Source organism: Castor canadensis, chromosome 14 (assembly GCF_047511655.1).
Source record: "Castor canadensis chromosome 14, mCasCan1.hap1v2, whole genome shotgun sequence".
NCBI classification, from domain to species: Eukaryota; Metazoa; Chordata; class Mammalia; order Rodentia; family Castoridae; genus Castor; species Castor canadensis.
The window spans coordinates 106715443-106736858 of record NC_133399.1 but is presented as its reverse complement, the minus strand read 5'-3'; the positions used below and the strand labels follow the sequence as shown (position 1 = coordinate 106736858).

The window sequence follows — 21416 nt, the reverse complement described above, 5'->3', positions numbered from 1 at the left end:
TAGAAGTTCTTAAGGTTACTTATCTCTCTTTCCATCTCATCAATCACTCAGAAGTCATCTAATCATACTCTTCCTACTGAACGAATTTGCTCTCAACTTAGTTCCATAAATGTAATTAGTACAGCAGTACTGATAAAATGCAAGGTTGTCTTGTCCATGTTTAAATAGCTCTAGCTATAAAGAGTAAGACTATAGTGACTGTTCCAGAAGTTGTACCCACAATCAGTAAAATATCCTTCCAGAGGCAAAACTAAGAAAATAAATACTGAGACGAGATAAACAACTAGCAAAAAAGCCAATCAACTGAAAAACTAATAGAAACAACTGAAGGATTCAGTAAGTAAGCTGGAGAAGATTAACAGAAAAAAAAAATAAGTTTTTTACATACCATCAAAACCCAGGTAAGAAACATAATGAAAACAATTTCACTTACAATGGAAAAAAACAAAAACAAAAACAGGAATAAATGTAACAGGAAATAAAAAGAAAACAATAAAACTCTACTGAAGGACACAGAGTAAAACTGAAGTAAATGTTTCTACACACGTTTTAAAAATGTCAATTCAATTATCTCCCAATTTAATAATATATATCTAATATAATCCTAAAAGATCAACAGGATTTTTCATAGAACTTGAAAAGTATATGATAAGAGATATTTCAAATAAATGGGGAAAAGTATATTGTTTTAATACATGAAATTGGGAAGGTTGGCAATTCAACCCCCTCAGAAGCAAAATAATTTAGATGCCACCTTACACATAAAAAAAAATAATTCTTACATAGCTCTCTATGAAAAAATATAGAGTATGACAAGAATATTGAACATGTTAATAATAGCATGATTACATAGTATTTTTTGAAAATGTAATGTGAAAATAGAAGGTCATAAAAGGAAAATAATGACAGTTTTGACTACTAAAATATGACACTTTTACAGAAGAGAATGTAAATCAAATTAATAGACAAATGACCAGAAATATTAATTGTGTCATCAATAAAAAAGACAAAAGAAATTAAGTAATGAAACAAAATGAAGACTAATCATTAAACTCAAAGTTGGTTATTTAAAAAAAAATAGACAATTCTCTAGTCTGATCAAAATAACAAAGGGAAGAAAACGACATCTCCCCTGAAAGAAATATCAAAGAAACAGTAACAAACAGAGCAAAACTAAAGGAACCTTGTGAGATTACCTGACTCAATTCCATGCAAATGACCTTGAAAACTAATGGAAACAAATGACAGGAAAGTGTAACTTAATAAAATTGACTCCAGAAGAGATAGAAAATTTAAACAAATTATAGAAGAAATAGAGCTATATCTCCTGGGTCAGAGATGCAGCTCAGTGGTAGAGCTCGTGCCTAACATGCATAAAGCCCTGAATGATATCCTCAGCACTGAAAAAAAGAAGAAGGGAATAAAACCTCCTCCCCCAAAGCATTATGCCCCAGTTTCATAGGACAGGTCTAAAGTGCCACTACAGAACATATAATTCCAAATTGTTCTAAAACAGAAAAACATTCAAATGCTTTACATAAGCAAGGATAAAACTGTACTTAAAGATGCCATGAAATAAAACTATTCATGTTTCACTTATGAATTTTTGAGCAAATAGAATTCAATAGTAAATTTAAAGAATAAGTCAGAACCAAATATAGGAATACAAGTATGGCTCAACATTAAAAAATTTATTTACAAACTCCACATTATTAGATCAAAGGGAATTATATGATCAGGTCATCTTCATAGGTGCCCAACAAGCATTTGATAAAATACAAATCGATCATGATTAAGTCCTTAAAGAGACAAAGTCTTGATAGCAACCAAGTGCCAGTATTATGCTTAATGGGAACACCAGAAGCCACTAGAAATATTCTTACTAAAATCAGGAATACAGTAACTATTACCACCACTCTTTAACCTTTTGTTTCAATAGCCTCAGACTACAATTAGACCAAAGAAATAAATTAAGGTTATAAAGACTTGAAGGTAACATAATTATTATTTACAAATAATATGTTTATGCCTGGAAAAACTAAGAGAATAAAAACTATTACAAATTATAAGCAAGGTGGTTAGGTACAAAATAAAATGAAGAGCAAAATTGGTTTTATATATATATAGTTACATAGATAAAGATATGTTAACAACAAATTAGCAGATGTAAGAAAGAAAAGTCTTCATTTACCATTATTGTTGTTGTTTGAATTATTTTCCCCACTTAAATCATATGCTGAAGCCCAAACGCCCAATTCCTCAGGATAGGACTGTATTTGGAGATACAGCCTTCAAACAGATAACGAAGTTAAATCAGATAATGTGGAATGCTCTAATCCAATTTGACTAGTGTCTTTATAAGAGGAAATCTAGACACAGACACAAGGGATATACACAAACAGAGAAAAGACCATGGCAAGAGGGGCGCCATCTGCAAACTAAGGTCAGAGGCTTCAGAGGAAAACAGCTCTGTTGACATCTTGATCTTGTAATTACAAATTTTGGTTGTTTAAACCACCCCAGTGTATCTTGTTATGATAGTCCTAGCAAACTAATACAACCTAGTAACAAAAGAGAGAGACAAAAAGGCCAGGCATGGTGGTATGCACCTGAAATCTTAGCTATTTGGGAAGCTAAAATGGGAGGAACTGTGAGTTCAAGGCCAGCCTGAGCAATTTACAATACTCCATCTCAAAAAAGAAGAGAAATAAATAAAAAAGATTTAATAAAACCCTCTAAGAATAAATTTATAAGAATAAGTGATCAATTTGAAGATGCTTCAAAACACATTCCCCTTAAACATGGTATTAGGCAGGCATGGTGGTACACACTTATAATCCCAGGCAGAATTTGGGAGGATGAGGCAGAAGGATTGTGAGTTTCAGGCCAGCCTGGGATATCTAGTGAGACACTGTCTCAAAAACAGAAAACAAAGAACAAAAAGAAATCAAAAGCATGTTCTTGACTAAAAAAGGGTCACTATCATAAAAATGTAGACTGCAGGGGGGAGAAATGACCCAAGCCTTGTATGCACATATGAATAATAAAACAATAAAAAATAAATAAAATAAAAATGTAGACTGTCCTTAACTTAGTAATTAAATTTAACATAATTTCAATAAAAATACTCACAGGGTTCTCTGGGAATTAGCCAAGTTAATTCTAAAGCTCATATGGAAAACCAAATATATCCTCAAACTTTAATAATTAAAATGGCAATTCTGGGCACTGACAGTTTTAGAATTTAATATAACTGATATTTCACACAATTCAGAAAAAAATTTTTCAATAAATGGACCCTATACAGACATCTGAAAAAATGGAGCTGAAGCCATCCCATATTTCATATCTACATGAAATCCTAGTAGCTCCAAAGTTCAAATGTTAAAAAACAAGCCCGGAAAAGAAACCATAAAGTTGGAGGGGATGGCGGTGACTTTCTTAACAATGACACAAAATCCAGAAGCCATAGAAGAGACAAGTGTGACTACCTAAGTCCCGTTTCTGCAGGGCCATGACTTCTGTAACAGTGGTCAAATACAATTAAAAAGCTGACATAATACAAATCATATGGCAAATAAAGGTTCTAATGTCATTATGAACAAAGAACTTCTGCAATTAAAAGTCTACAACCCAAAGAAAAATAAGCAAAACCTGGGCAGTTTCCAGGAAACACAAATCTCAGAATTCAGTTTCAGTTAGATGACATGACGGCTCTAATCGTTAAACTAACAGACAGCTAAGAGCCAAGGCTGGACAGGAGTATGTGTGAGCAAGGGTGTAGAGAAATAGCTGCTTCTACGTACTGAGGCATGACTGTAAACCAAAAACCTCAAAAAGATAAAAATGGGAAGAGCTAACAAAATTATATTCACCAAGAAATTCTAAAAATTTATGCTACACACATTCATATGCATGTGAAATTGTGTACAATTATCACTTGCAATAGTATTTTACTATTATAGAAACACTATAATTTGTTCAGTCAAAACCGAGGAAGCTTTTTCTTTTTGAGTATTGATCTCCAACATACTTTGTTACATGACAAAAACAAGGTGGGGAGTATGTACCCACCTTGAAGAAATGAAACAGAAAGGAAAGGACTTGTACATGCAGCACATATCTGAAAGGAGAAACAAATTCCTTGTAACATTCCAAGTTACTCTTGGGAGGGTGCTGGGAAACTGGGAAACACAGATAAAGACAGAAGGGACACTTTTCCCATATACTTTTGTAGATTTTGGGTTTTGAACCATTTGAATATATTACCTATTTTGAAATTTTTTATTGTTGTTTTTCAGTTTTTCTGAGATAGGATTTCACTATGTGTCCCAGGCTGGCCTCAAACTTGTGTTTCTCCTGCCTTAGTCTCTCCAGTGCTGACAATACAGGTGTGCACCATCAAACCCACCATTCGAAAATTTAAGAATAAACAAACTTAAGAGAGCTTAATGTTTTTAAGAATGAACATTCCAAATATAAAAATAAGTGATGGGCCAGGTAACAGGATTATCTTACTAGTATACAGTCTTTATATTTAAACATGTATTGCATTTGATTGAGGAATTCTATTTTAAGAAACCTATCCTACAGAAGTAATAAGTCAAAAGTACAGGATTATTTAAATTTTGGTATATTCAAATAATCAAATAAGCAGTCATTCAAAACTGATAATGTAAGTGAAGAGAGGAAGATATAGATAGTGGTATTTAGTAAATGTTTTAACAACTGGCTCCAGGTGTGAGGAAGCCCTGGCTTATAGCAGCTGACAATTTCTGTGATCATTTTCAAGCTACCAATGTGACATCTCTGAATGCAGAGTCATGAAGAGCTGCACATAGTTGCTTCTTAAGACCCTGGCATGGTTATGCATACCTGCAATCCCAGTACTTGGGAAACTGAGGCAGGAGCATCATGAGTTTGAACCTAATCTGGGCTACATGGTGAGTTTGAGGCTAGCCTGTGCTACACAGTGAGACCCTGTCTCTAATCGCCCCCCACCTCCAAAAAACAAAAAAACAAGAGTCTGCATGAGTCAGCTCCAGCACACAAATAGGTGTAGACTAAAAATACAATCACATTTATATTTTATATTTATACATATATATACATATATATATAATATAATATATATATATATAAATACATAAAATTTATTGCTTACATAGCCAATGTAACTATGGATTGGGCTGGCTATCTATTACTGGGTAAGAAACCACACTAAAACTCCTCAACTTAAAACAAGAACTGATTCTGTTTCACAGCCCTGTAAGGGGCTGGGCTCAGCTGGGTGATTCTCTCTTGTGCTCTCTCACATGTAGCTGCAGTCAGGTGAAGGCTGGGCCAGACTCATCTAAATGTTAGACTGAGCTCATACACATGCAAGATGGTTTCTTCACTCAACTCAAGTCATCTCAGCTAGGATGGCTGGAAAAGCTGGGAACTGGCTGAGATCTCTCCCTCTCTGTCTGCTTCATGTAACCTTTCCACATAACTCAGCACTAGCTTGGGCTTACAGGATCTTGCGATCTCAGGGTAGTCTGACTTCTCACTAGTGAGCGAGTATTCCAGAAGAGGCTCCAAGGTTTCCTGTGACATCCCTTCAGTGTCAGCAGACTCACTTGACTGCATTCTACTAATCAAGAGTAAGTCACAGGGCTACACCTCAAAGAAAAAGGCTTTACAAGAGCAAGAGATGTAGAGGTGTGGTTGATTGCTGGAGGCACAGTGTTTATCTCTGAAAAGTAGTGACCACAGGGGCCAAAATGTCTACAAAAATATGTAGTAAAATGTAAAGCATGGTTACAGTGACAAGTAGAGGCTTTCCTCTAAGCATGTTTCATGATTTTTTCTGGCAGTACTGGGATTTGAACTCAGGACTTCATGCTTGCTAGGCAGGTCTGCTTGAGTGATACAGCCAGCCCTGTCTTACAGGTTTTTGGGTTTTTTTGGTATTTCAGATATTTTTTTAAAACAGGAGAAAACCGTATGTATGCATTGTCAGAATCAACAAAATATGGCCAGGTGCCAGTGGTTCACGCCTATAATCCAAGCTACTTGGGAGGCTGAGATCAAGAGGACCAAGGTTTGAGGCTGGCCTGCGCAAACAGTCCACCAGATCCCATCTCCAAAATAACCAGAGCAAAATGACTAAAGGTGTGGGACAAGCGGTAGAGTACCTGCTTTCCAAGTGTGAAGCCCTGAGTTCAAACTCCAGTCTCCACCAAAAAAATAAATAAATAAAATCTACAAAATAGTTAATTAGAAAAACTTTTAATGTAGGAATGGAATGCCAAAAGTTCATTAAGATAGTGTAAATTTGATTAGGGTAGACACAGATAACATTTTCTATAAATAAATTGCTCTAAGAAATTATCAATAATTATATTAAGATGTAATATGCAGTATATAGTGAATCTCATAAATATTTTAAGTACAGAAACAGATCAATGATTGACTATATAGAAAACAATGACAATTTTGTAAATCAGTCAATACCTAGGATTTATACTCTGCACACATACACACACCCCTCCTTATATTCTCCAATATGAATTCTCTGATACAGCAAACTACTTTTTTGGTTTTTTGAGACATGTAGCCCAGGTTGGCCTTAAACTCACAATTCTAATTCACTCTCAGAGTGCTGGGATTACAGATATGTGCCACCATGCCTGGCTCAGCAAATTACTTTTTATAGGTACAATTTTCACATATTATGAAAGTACAAATTATGTAACATAAAAATGCATAGAAACATGTAATATACTCATAACTATGCTTGATACCTAAGAAATGTTCAAAAATGTGTTACATGGGGCACTACAGTCCTAGAAGATACTAAAAGGTAATTCATAAGCTATTTTGTTAAAAAAAAAAGATATTTTGTGATGAAATAAAATGTGGATATTATAATTACCCCTCAGAGGGAGTATGTATTAGTATGTTGAAAGTTTTGGGAAGTCCTGAAATCAGGAAATTGTTTACCCCAGTTTTTTTTTTCCCCAAGCTGATAGACACTAAGGCAAATTGTAGGATTTTTTTCTAGTAGCCCATGAACCTATTAATCAGGAAAAATTTTCTGGGGAAATGAGACACTAATTTTTATGTCTAACTTCACTATAAAAGTTATTTTCCTCTTCCATAGTTTAAAAAACATCTATCGTACTAGTTACAAGTATGCATTGCCTATAGTTTTATATATATAATTATACATATGTGTGTGTATGTAAATAAATAAATATATTGTTTGCTCAGAAAATCCTTGTAAAGATAGAGTGGGGTTACAGAAAGAATGACACAGGTAAGACGTATGCTTCAAATCACTTTTGCTTGTACTCAATGAATGGTCAAAGGAGGATTGATTGAAGAAAAATAATTGTACATGTAAAGAGGTAAATCACCTAAATAACATAAAGAAGAGGAAGAGGGCCTTAAAAATTAAAACCAGTAAAGTTGTAAACAAAGTAGTACAGAGGAATATCTCATCACAGTGATCACAGAAGTGGAGGTGCTTGTGGCTCACAGGCCTGAGCGATGACAACTGGTAAAATCACTTCTGGTAAAATCAGTGGCTTCACTTAGTACATTGAACTGCCTGTTCATCTGGAGTCTATGCACTCTCATGGGTTCATCATAAGCCTTTCATTTTGTAAATGTGAATTCAGAAGAACAATAATCAAAGCCTTTAATTATGCAAGGGACGTCAGGAACGCAGCATGGAACACTTTGTATGGTAAGGTTTTAGTTAAATCCAACATTGTAGGGAGTAAGTCACTACTTGTCATCAGCAAGTAGGCAATGGGCAAAGACACTGCGGTGAGAATGGCCAACCCATTGCCATAAAGGAATCCTCCATTATAAATGAAGGAAAAAAGGGGTTGGGAGAATGCACATTACCTGGTTATAAATCACAGAGAACAGAGAAAATACTGAGGTAGGAAGTATGTAAAACAGGTTACATATTAGCTGGAAGGGCAAAGCCCACTAAGGAAAAACATTTAAATAAAGAAAAAGGAAGGCAATATTCAGTGTTTATTTTATGACAGTCCTATCATGAACTGAATGACATGTTTTTAAGAAAAAACTTTAAAAACAGTTTCTTGCATATTAAGAGGGACAAATGAGAAACACTTAAGTATTCTCATTTATAAATGTCCCTGAAAACACTACATTCTTCCCAATGTTACAAAATACAACCTTAACAACTTGAAAAAGTCATCTGACATATTCCTTTGGTCTGTCATCTGGGAAATGAAGGAGAACCACAGGCAAAGAGAGATCAGCATTTCCAAAAAGCCCTGTCTTGGCTATACTCCCTTTTCCTACAACAGCCTAGCTAGCTACAACGGCCGCATTCTGTCTTGTGAACAACTGATCTCTAAGAACACCAATTTTAATCAATAGTGGTGCAGTGTGGCTTTATTCAGCCATCATATGGTAAGCATTTACCTATTTTGTTTCTCCTACTTAAAGCCATAATCCACCAAAGACCCTGGGGCTTAATTTTTTAATTAAACAGGAAAAAGTTACTCATGCTAAGTGGGGAAGGAGGAGGAAGGCTTGTATAAAAAAAAACCACCTAGGACATATTTACTTATTTGGTGGCCTAAATTCAATTCTGTTTTTGAGACCTTGGCTTTGAATCAGGTTGGCAGAGCCCCTAGCTCCTTTCCTTATCAAATGGAATCTATACTAATGGAAAAACACATATTGCATTAGATTTGTTTTTATTGTTTTAAGTATATTCATTACAAAATGTTTACTTATATCAAGCCTGTGGCCATCTAAAACTCACATAAAAATGAACTATTAATGTTAGGGCATGGCTCAACTTAAAGAGTGCCTGCCTAGCAAATGTGAGGTCCTGAGTTCAAACCCCAGTACCAGCAAAAAACAAACAAACCAACGCAAAATCCTCACAGAACAACAAGCAGACACTTAAATAATGAAGGACAAGAATGTAAAACAGGTTATGTTAAGGGGAAGGTACTAGTGGGAGGAGGAGGTAAATGAAGAAGGTAAAGGGAATGTGAATATGACTGATGTACTTTCATACATGAATGAATATGGAACATTGAAATCTCCTGAAGTTACTTTAAGAAGGGAATGGAGTAGGAGAATAATGGAGGGGATGAACCAAATTGGGGTATATGTACATATGGAAATGTCACAATGAAACCCCTGTGTAATTATCATTTGCTAATAAAAATGTTTTAAAAAACCAACCAAACAACAACTGCTCAGGCAGAATATGCCATTCAACTGATGAGAGACAAATTTTGTTTTGTGTTTGCAGTGCTGGGGATGGAACCAAAGGCCCAAGCAAGTGCTCTACCACTGAGATACACCCCAGCCATTAACAGTTCTTCAATAGTAGCTTGTGATTCCAACTTATGTATACTTCTTAATTACACTACTTTATCAACCTTTTAGTATGCTTTGAAAAGTCACTTACTTGCCTTATCAGATATAAAGGCCTATTACAATGCCATAGTAATAATTAAGACAACATAGCAAGGAAGCAGATAAACATAATGTGGAATAGACTAGTTTGGAATCTTCATATATGAAGAAGGCAGCATTACAGATCAGTGGAGAAGGAAGGGTTTGTCTAACTAATAAATAACTTGGTATCTACATATTCTAAAAATGGTATCGCCTCTCATACCAAATAGAAAAATATATTCTAAGCCAGTATGGTGGGTTGCACCTGTAATCCCAGTACTTGGGAGGTCACTCTTGGGTATAGAGTGAGTCCCATGCCAGCTAATAAACATACTACTTTCACTAATAATCAGGAAAATAAAAAATTAAAATAGCAATGAGGATTTCCAATAACACTGGCAAAATTAAAACATCAAGTGATAGTCAAGAAGTAGAACAATAAAACTCTGTACTCTTACGTGGATTCTCCACTGGTACAACCACTCTGGAAAGCAATTAACAGCATCTTAATGAAGTTCGAAATTCACACACCATGTGATCCCCGCTGCCAAATCCCATTTTTAGGTAGAAATTCTAGAGAAATCCACATGGATACCCAAGAATATTCATAGCAAGTGTTATCTACAACAGAGGAAAAACAAGAAGCCTAAACATTTACTAATAGAAAGATAAACAAATGTGATGTATTCATACAACAGAATGCTGAATGGAAGAGAAAGAAAATGCATACACATACACATATTATCACAGAAGATTCAGAAACATTAATGAGTGATGCAAGCAAGCTGCAGAAAATACAGCTTTGACACTATGTTTAAAAACTTTAAGAACAGATGTTTAAGAATATAGATGTAAATTTATAAATAAAAACATGAAAACACAAATTCAAAATGCTAGCAAAGGAAAGGAATGATAGAATAAATTTACAAATTAAGAAAAACAAGATCACACATTTTACAATACCTAAAACAATAAAACTATTCCATTTTGGAAAAAGAGCACAACCTCACTTCCTAATTCCATGAATGTCTATTCTTACTCCCTTTTCAGAAAGCATACAAGATTCTACCAATCATATTCATTTTTGAAAAATAGTTTTTTTTATTTTTAGATCAGGGCCACGAAAGCTCTCTGGACTTAAGATGACGCTGGAGTTGGGGATGCAGCTCAGAGAAAGAGTAAGTGATTAGCAAGAGTGAAGCCCTGGGTCCAATCCCCAGTTCCAAAGGGCGGGGTGAGGGGTGGACTTCTCCCCGCATGAAACATGGTTCTAATTCAATTTTGTGTGTGCATAGCCAAACAAGAGTTACATCAGACAGCAAAATACATGGTAACTATCCTTTCTGGGTCTTAGTTATAAAATACTTAGGGAATGGAGGAAATTAAATTTAGTAACTTTCTACTAAAAAGTTCTTTTTAAATACATCGGGTTATTTTAAATACATTGCTTAATTCTCAGAATAAGCTTATGGAAAAAGGAACTATGGTAATACATGTAGAAACTAATAAATGTGATTGACAGTGGACAGAAACTGAGAATATGAGGAATGAAAGCAGAAATAACATATACATTGTTTCTAACACTGTTGAACTGTATTATCACACCTATTTTAAAAATTAAGTTTAAAAAAAAAAAAAAAACCAGAAGGAAAAAACCCTAAAGAACAAGAAGACTAGGAGAGAGAGAGAGAATAAGAATGTACAATTCTGGTCAACTGCACATTTCTCACTTTTTTATTCTACCACATTTTAGGTGTACTTTAAATACCCAAGTTAGACATGACTATTCCTATTTTATGCAAACATTTGATTAATTGCATTTATATTTGTAACTCCATTGTTCCCTCTTGCATTTCCTGCATCTTTTTGAGATCATCCATTCTTAAAATATAACCTTTAGAAGTTCCTTTAGTACAAGTTTCTTGGTGGTGAATACTCAGTTTCTGTTCACTTTTTGAATTACTGGAAAATCATTTTATTTCAACCTTCTTCTTGAAACCAATGTTGGGTTCTTCAGGAGATAAAATGTGGAAACAAGGTACTTATTAGAGAATAACGTCTGTGAGGGAAATGAAAGAGATGGGATGCAGGACTGGCAGAGGAAGAAATCAAACTGTCATGTATGAATAAAAAGACTACCAAACTGAGCTCTGGACAAAAAATGACCTTTGAAGTGTCCCACGTTGGGCCTTTTCAGTCCACTTAACAATGGCTGAATACAGGTTGCATCAAGAAGGGCATGACCTCAGCACAGCCCTCTGCAGCTGAAGGATGTCTGCTGGCCACATTCCCTGCATCCAAGGAGCAAATCTTCCTTTGAGGGGATTTAGCAGTCCATCTCCATGTCTGCCACAATAGTTTTGCAAGGTACAAAAATTCTGGTTGAAAAGTTATTTTCTTTTGATATTTAAAAAATACTAGCATACTATCTTCTGGGTTTAATTTTTGAGGACTCAGCAGTCATTTTGTTGGGTTTTTTTTTTTTTTTTTTTTGAGATTATTGCCAAGATTTGTCTTTTGTATTCTGCAGTTTGACCAAAATGTAGATTTATTTTTATTTACTGTGCTAGGAGTGCATAGCACCTGATTTATTCACAGATGTGATTAAGCATGTTTTGGGAAATCTGTGCCCGTCACGTCTTTAAAACATCATCTCCCTTACATTCTCTGAGCTTCCTCCTCAAACTCAAGAGTTGGGTATAATATTGCCCAGGTGGAGCTGAAAAAATGTATGCAGGTTCACGCAGGGTAAATGATCTCATAAGGTTTTTGTCAAGGCAAAAGTGGTCGTTCCTGAGTTTGCAGTTAGTGTTTGTATGTTCTTTGTTTAATGCTTGCATTTTCTTTTTTGTGTGTGTGTGGTGCTGGGGACCTTGCACATGCTAGGTAAACACTCAACTACTGACCTATATCCTCAACCTCTCCATATTTTTAAAAAGAACAAAAAATGGTAAGAACTCTAAAATAATTTTGCTGAGTCACAGAATTATCTGCTCTCCATATTTTATTTCTTCTATGAGGTTATGAGCACCTTCAAGCATAGTGATAGAGACAGGAACTGTATCTTATTCTTGCTTCCCCAGCAAATACCAATATGCCAGAATAGTAGATATATAATAAATGGTTTTGAATTAATGAGTTTTTTAAAGAAAGGGAAAAAACAGTTTCTAGATTCATTTACTATTAGACATGAGAAAAACTTCAAAGATTACTCAATCTAATCATGCAAAATTTTAAAGCTGAAGAAATTATAAACTAAGTGACTAACCTAAAGATACAAACTAGTCATAGAGATATAGCCAGAACTAGAAAATATCTATCCAAAGACTTTATTTATTTACTTATTTTGTGGGATTGAAGTTTGAATTCAGGGCTTTGAGCTTGCAAAGCAGGCACTTTACTGCTTGAGTAACACTCCAGTAGATTTGGTTTTGGAGATGGTGTCTTGTGAACTATTTGCCCAGGCTAACCTTGAACTGTGATCTTCCTGGTAGCACTCCATACTCAAATTATTGACTGCACTAATGATGGAAGCATAAACATACCCATTTCCTTCATGGTTCTTTCATAAATAATGTTGATTCCTTTTGGAACTGCCTGGTAAAGGGAAGTATTCCTATCAGAAAATGAAGCTAAAATCATAACAAATTAGATTGCTGTTTTTGTATTTTCTGAATCAAGACTAGATAAATAACAGATGGTTGCCTTGTGTAGCTGGAAGAACAAAATAATGTTTTTCTATGAAAATAATTTTTTAAAATTCTACAAATGTCTCTAATATGAATGTGACACTTAGCTAAGATGTGTGTACTATGATAACATATTTCTATTACTGAAACAAAAGTTCTAGTGTTAAAATTCCTTGGGATGTATTACATTGAATGAGATGCATGGATGAAAGAGATGAAAAAAATAAAAGGGCACATTAGGAAAGAAAACATGTGCTTTTGAAAATCAGTATTTAGAAGAAAAACTGATGACAGCAGTGCAGACTACAGGGATGACACATTTTCAAATCTCAACTATGTGCTTGTAGTTACAGTGAAATTTTACTTTATGCAAGGCACTCTGGGAAGAGGTTTAAATTTTAGTCTTATAGCTATTCATATGTAGATATTACTGTATTTAAAACACCATTTTCTGCATTTTACATGAAGAAATGGTAAAGACAGGGTATAAGCCCAACCTATCTAACTTGAAAGCCAGTTTTTAACTGATATGTTCTATTACATTCAAAAGCTACTCTAGGAATATCTATAGCTTTGAGAATTATAATTTATAAAGTGCTTTAAGCTTCTTCAAATTCACTAAATAGAGGGAATTGTTATTGAAGAGAAAAGTCCCCAAGTACCTGAAAAATTAACATTTTATGATTAAAAATTATTCTAGCCTGGCACTGGTGGCTCATGCCTTTAATCCTAGTTACTTAGGAGGCAAAGATTAGGAGGTTTGTGGTCTGAAGCCAGCCCAGGCAAATAGTTCGCAAGACACTGTATCTTGAGAAAAACCCTCTCTCTCTCTCTCTCTCTCTCTCTCTCACACACACACACACACACACACAAAGGGCTGGTAGAGTGTCTCAAGGTGTAGGCCCTGAGTTCAAGCCCCAGTACTATGAAAAAAAGAAAAAAAATTCTAGTGGCTGGGTGTCGGTGGCTCATACTTAGCTACTCAGGAGGCAGAGATCAGGACAGGAGGTTTGCAGTTTGAGGCCAGCTCAGGCAAGACTATTTCAAAAATACCTAACACAAAAAAGGGCTGGTGGTGTGGCTCAAGTGGAAAGTGCCTGCCTGATCCTGATCCAGGACCACCAAAAAAAAGAAAAAAAAATTTCTAGTTGGTCAAGTCTATAATCCTAGCTACTTCAGAGGTGGATATATGGAGGATCATAGTTTAAGGCCAACCCCGGCAAAACGTTCATGAGACCCCACCTCAACTAATAGCTAGGAGAACTAAAGCAAGGAAAGGTGAAATTGGCCCAAGGTTATAAAGCTCATAAGTTATGAAAATGAGACATGGAGCTGTTCTCACACTCTCTTGCTTATGTTGGAAACAGTTCATAAAAAATTCTTAATCTATGAGTATAAAAAATACATACACAGGGGTTGGGGATTTAGCTCAGTGAAAGAGCGCTTGCCTGGCAAGTACAAGGCCCTGAGTTTGGTCCCCAGCACCAAAAAAAATATATATATATATACATACATATATGTGCATAGCTCAAGCTGGTTCTAAAAATGCTACAAGAATCATAGAACTATCCAATATACATGTTTCAGGTTTCAACATCAAACATTATTTCCCGGAGTCCTAAAATAATATATATTTTGAGTCCTAGGTAACTTCTACAAGGAAGCATTTGATAGAATTCAGCCACCTCTTTCTCTCACCATGTGTGGCAAATTCATTTACCTTCAGGTCTGAATTAAGAGACAAGAAACTTAACAGAATTTCAATTTTTAATTTTTGTCTGATTTCTAAATTATGAGTTAGTTTTTAAAAAATCAGTAGCTATTATTTATGACAAAGATAAAAATATCATTTGTACTGGACTATTTACACCACAAAGCAAATGGGAAATTGTTACTTTTAGTCAATGAATGTATTAACCATGTGAAAACCCTATATTCCATTGGTACCATTTCTAGCACCACTGGTACCATTTCTTAAAAATGCCCCTTCTCAACTACACAGCCACATTCTTACTGCTATCATTCACTAACCTACAAAGTATGTATTCAAAAAATAAAAATAAAAAAGAAGTCCTTGCTTGCAAAAAGTTCACTAGTAGGGGAGAAGGACTAGTGAACAATAATGATTTATAGCACTTAAGTACTTTAATAAAGTATTGAAGGGTTGGGGAGATGAACAGGTGGCTGGTCACCCTGAAAATAGGCTACTGGAATATGACAAATAGAGGGAACCAAGTCGGAATACTCTCAAGAGAACTTGTTTAAGAAGGAAAAGAGGGTGAAGTTAGAGGGTATGTTCTAGAGGTTTTAAGATGTGAGTGACAAATACTTAGCACCAATTCCTCTAAACTATTTTCCTTAACTACAGTCCTACTAAGACAAAGCCCAGCTGGTCATTTACTAAGCATGAGCAACTCACTTAATATTTCTAAACTTCAAGTAAGATGGATGCCAATGACCTTTAAATTAGAGAATCCAAATAAATGATTTCTAAAGTTCTTTCTAAATCTAAAACTCTGTAATTCTATGACTATCAGAGGCTCTGACCTCTTTTAAACTAAACTCAAAGGTACATCACAAAATATTCAGCATACAAACAAGAAAAAACCAAGACTGCATGAATTTCTATTATTCTTCAATCTATTATTTTTGCAAAACCATTCTTTTTTTTTCATTCAATTAATTCTTAATCTGACCATCAGTAAAAGTTCCACAAGACAGTCCCTTTTTATTAGAGGTGGAACAGTACAGTGTTCTCCCCCCCAACACAAACCTTGACATCTAAAGAATCAATAACTGTTTAGTGAAAATGAAAATAACTTGCTTAAAAGCTCACAGCTTAGACAAGTAAATGATCCTTTAAAAATAAAGATTTCTATACAAACATATATCTCTACAATATATCTGTCAATTATCTTCAGTCTAAGATTTTAATGTACAAGTTGTAGTAACATGCCTTCTTTCCACTATCATACATTCTGAAATTTGTAACAAGGTTTCCCTTACCTGATATGGACATGGAATGTGATATTCTCTGCAGCGCTCCTGTATCCATGTTGTTTCCCAGATGCCACGGTAAGCTTGCTCATAAAAGTAGCATCCAATTACAACCAAGAGTGGTACGAGATAAAGAATGCTGAAAACACCAATCCGGATCATAAACTTCACTAATTTATCTTGGTTCTCCTTTTCTAAAGGAATCTCAATTCGAACTCTGTTTAGAGATATAATGCCAGCTAAGAGGAGAGAAACCCCAACTACCACATACAGGCAGAGGGGAGCAAGAACAAAATATCTTAATGCATCAACATCGTAGAGGCCAACAAAACACACGCCACTAATATTGTCACCTTCAATTTTATTCATCGCTAAAAGGATGATAGTCAGAGTTCCAGGAATGCCCCATGCACTGGCATGAAACAGCAATGCTTTCTTCTCAATAGCTTCACTACCCCACTTTGGCACAGCTGCTAAAAACCATGTGATGGTAAGAATTACCCACCATACACTGCCAGCCATAGTGAAAAAATAGAGCACCATGAAAAGCATGGTGCAAGCTTTGTTATGAGATCCTTGTGTCACGGTGGAAGCCTTGTACTGTGCTGGGCTAGATGCATTGCAGGCTACTCGATCCTCAAGCAGAAATCCAATAAAGAAGATTAATGACACCATCATGTAGCAGACTGCATAAAATATAATAGGCCTTTCAGGATAACGGAATCTTGTGACGTCAATCAAAAAAGTTAAGAAAGTAAACAACGTGGCAGAGAGGCAAATGATTGAAATCAGTCCTATGAAATAGCGAGCAAATGACAGTTCTTCTCTCCTGAAGTACATATTTGGGCAAGGTGGTGAGCAATCTCGCACGTGCAAGAAAGAATAACCAAGATCAGGATCAATTTTCAACTCTCGGGGACACCAAAAACCATAGTCCCTTTGCACTGCCACTGGGGCTCCTTCAGTTGGATCTCCAACTAAATTCAGATCCACGAGTCGAGGATATGGTTCATCACAATCTGGAAACCTAAAGAGAAACAAGATGAGAACCACTTTCACTTACAGGGAAACCTATTGCCACAGTACAACCTGTCCTTCCAAATGTAGCACCCGTGACTGAACCTATTCCTATGTCCATGGAGGGCAACTGGATAAACAAGAATAAAGTACGTGGTGATATCTTGCTTATGAACACACAACCACATTTCCCATAGTTGACCCAAAAATGACATGGCTTTAAACTTAATTTTGTTTTACCTTTAAAATCAGTACTCTATTAAAATAGTCAAACACAGGCTATCAATTTAAAAAAGTATATGTAGTACATTTATTTAGAACACATGGTTTTAGAGTATAATTTTAAAATATGAAAATATATAGGTATAATTATATAGATCCAACAGAACAGTAGCTAAAAGTTCAAACCTATATTTCCTAAATGCATGATCCAAAGATCTGCGAGTTATATTAGCTTTACATAGCCATACAAGTGGCTCAGTTTTCAGACCTTCTCTTTCCATTTCCCACATTCACACTCTGCTTTTTTCTTTTTTGTCTAGTGCTGGGATCAAAGTAAGGATCCTGTTCATGTGAGGCAAGTGCTTTATCACAAGGCTGTACTCCCAGTCCACTCTCTGCTCACCTTACTGGCAAAATGGCTTCTAAGATCTCTAACATCACCTAGCTTTTTTCTCCCATCCCTGATCTCTCCCTAACCTGTTGTATTGTCTAATTCAGTTATTTTCAAAATGAACATAAAATTTGGGAATATTTTTAAAGTGCAAATTCTCAAGACAGGCATGGAGGATTGTCAAGTTGAGGCCAGCCTGAGCTACACAGCTAGTTCTAGCCCAGTCTAGGCTATATTCTGTCTCAAACAAAACAAAAACAAACAAAAATATTGCAAATTCTCAGTCCCTACCAACAAAAATCGTATTTCAAAATATTTAAGAGTCAGAAGTCTGTATTTTAACAAATTTCCAAAGAGAAACGATCCATAAACTCAAGAAAGTGTAATAGCCTCTAAACAAAGAAAACAAAGTTATGTAGCAGACAAACTTACATGAATAAGGACATCATTCTCACAATCTCCCTACATCTACAATCTTCTTGTCTGCATCAGATCTAAGTCTTCAGATTCCCACTAACGAGCTGTTTACTCTTTTATATGCATCAAATAGTTTCTAAGAAACTATCAGTAATGTTAAGCTTGCCATATGCATGAATAATCATTGCTGATTAATATTTTCAAACTTTATTTTCTAAAATAAACCATTTTCTTCACAGTGTTTGAAATTATAAAGCTAAACTATAGAGTTTATTGCACTCAAGTATTACTGGAACCCTTCAGCATGCCAGAGTCCAAAGATATAAAAACATACTATCTACCTCCAACACCAAAAAACCAAAAAACCTAAGTTTTCTATCTGAGTCCAGAAGGAGATACAAACTTATAAACACAACACAAACACAGGATAAAACATGAGGCAATCAAAACCTACACTCCCTTCCTCCATGATACTCATCCTCTGCCTTGTCATAGGCTCAGAAATCTTCAAGTGAAACCTCTGACATCTTGAGCCAAAATAAATCTTTCCTCCAACTTGTTTTCACAGCAATGAAAAAAACTGAGTGATGTACTCACATTAACTATTTACTTGTCACCATCACTAGAATTCTAGTTCGTAAGAACAGGGACTTCATTTTGTTCTCTGCTTTATCGTTAGCATCTAGAAATGCCTAACACACCAAAGACATTCAACTAATATTTGTTGAACTAATGAATATTAAGTGAGTGCATTCATATAACCCTAGCCCAAGTAATCAAAAAAGATAACAGTGTGGAAGACACACTGTGAAAATGGGGGCAGAGAGATCAGATGGCACATAATAAATTAGTAAAATAAATAAAAACAGTAAATAAGATACTGATGAATGTAGTTAGATAGAAGCAACAGGATCTATAATTGATTGGATATGGGAGTTGAGGTAAATGAAATAAGAGTAGAAGATGATTTCCAAGGAATAAAAAAAGCAAGGAATAAAGTCAATTTTAGTTATGTTTAAATTGAGGTACTTGAAATAAATTTGGGCTAGGATTTCCAATGGTTAGTGGTTATGAAAGTTTGGAGTTTAGGAGATATCAAGGCTATAGATTTAGAGTTAGGAGTCATCAGTATATAACTAAGAGTTAACATCAGTGAGATGAGACTCCAGGGAAAGCTGCAAGATCAAAGAACAGGAAGTGAAAAAAGTCTGGGAAGCACCAACATAGAGGAACAGAAAGAAGATCCGAGAAGAAAATTGAGAAGGATTGGTCAGGTACAGCAGATCACAGCAGTTCACACAAGAAGGTCTAAACCCTTGAGGCTGAGGTTGAGGGGAATAAAGGTCAGATATGAGTTTAAAGTAAATGATATAGATTTGGCAAAGGTGCTGAGAGGAATGAACAGAAATTTTCCAGACCAAGACAAATAGTTACAAATAACAAACAGAATCACCATTCTTTCAGAATCATTAAATATATAGCATGATTAACTGCAAGAAATTGGGTATGCCATTCCATTTGGAGACTTGAACATATACAGTGCAAAGAATGAGTTAAAGTTGCTAACAAAGTGTAATTTCAAGTGACAGCTGACAACATTTAAGCTAAATAAATAAATAGATTAGGAAGAGGATTATTGAAGTTAAAAAAAGATAAAAAAATCTGAGTATGTCCATAAAGTCGAAGAGTGGATGCTATGGTCTGAATGTCCCCCCAAATTCATGTGTTGAAATTTAATCCTCATTGTGGTGATGTCAGTAGATAGGGCCTTTGGGGAAGTGATAAATCACGAAAGCATGGATTAATGCCCTAGTAAAAGAGGCCTGAGAGACTTCACCCTCCTGCTCTCTTGACTTTCTGACGTGAGGACATAGCAAGCATCCTTCCACCAGCTATCACTGTCAGACCACAAACAAAATTACTTTTAAAAACGGAGCGGGTTGGCAGAGCACCTGCCTAGCAAGCATGAGGCCCTGAATTCAAACACCAGTACTGCCAAAAAAAAAAAAAAAAGGGAAGGAGAAATGGATTTTGTTTATAACAACACGTTGAACAACTAAATGACCATCAGTAGAAGATGGTTAAACAAGCACAGGATACTACAATAATTTAACTATATGACAGGCACTGAGGGCTCACACCTGCAATCCTAGCTGAGATCAGGAGGATCACGTTTGAGGCTAGCCAGGGCACATAGTTTGAGAGACCCCCCCATCTCCATAATAACTGGAGCAAAATGGACTGAAGGCATGGTTCAAGCAGTAGAGCACCTGCTTTACAAAGGCAAAGCCCCAAAAGTTCAAACCCCAGACCCAACAACAAAAAAAGCACTATAGGACATTAATTTTTAATAATCAATTACAAGAAATTAACAAAACCTACAGACACAAACATCAATACATGTAAAAAAACTTGTATTGTTTATGGAGTATATACAAATAAATGTATAAAACAAAACATGAGTAACAAATTTATCATAATGATTACCTTACCTCTGAAAAGAAGATAATAACATCCACATGGATAACCAACAAAAAGCCTGCAACTCTAGTGTTTTATTTCTTAAAACAAAATCTGAAAGCAAACACTACAAAATACTAAGATTGGAGAAAACCTGGTAATTATAGGTACATGGGCATTCACCTTATTCTTTATCCTTAAAATATTTCAGAAAAAGGTACAATATCCTGTAATAAAGGTATTATTACTACTAATAATTCTCACCCATACAAAACTGTAAGAATGTCTAATGAACAAATCCTCAAACCTTAAGGAAATGCTTACAGTCTGTATATACTGTATGTGATTTGAAAAGCACCTAACATTTTTTAGACTTGGTGTGTTGATATAGGACAGAAAAAAAGAAATGACACAACCTCAGTCATTAACACATCTAAATTTAAGGTCTGTAAGCGGCTGTAATGACTATATTCTTCTCTGTATTTTCTAATTTTTCATGAATGGCATTACTTTTATAACCAGGAAAAAACTTTTAAAAGGGAGAAAAATCAGCTGAATGTTTTAATTTTATAATTCTTAATTCTTTTAAGAATTAAGAATTTTTTTTCCTCTTTTTTGATTTCATTCTTCAAAATTCTTTAGAAAATTCTGAGACTATGAAACTGCTGTTCAAAGTTAATGACTAATATTTTATGTGTATCTATATACACATACACACACATTAGTGTTTAAAAAGCTTTTTAAAATGGACGAAAGAGAAGACAAGTGTTTGCACA

The 21416-nt window shown here is 35.1% G+C and overlaps 1 protein-coding gene across 2 annotated transcripts in view; it reads right to left on the bottom strand.

Moving 5' to 3' along the window:
- Positions 1-21416, bottom strand: part of Fzd3 (frizzled class receptor 3) — a 66274-nt gene that overhangs the window by 20728 nt on the left and 24130 nt on the right. For both annotated transcript variants that reach the window (XM_020178558.2, XM_074055242.1), the window contains exon 4: positions 16143-17160. In XM_020178558.2, coding sequence (XP_020034147.1) covers positions 16143-17160 — 1018 coding nt within the window. The remainder of the gene's footprint in view (positions 1-16142; positions 17161-21416) is intronic.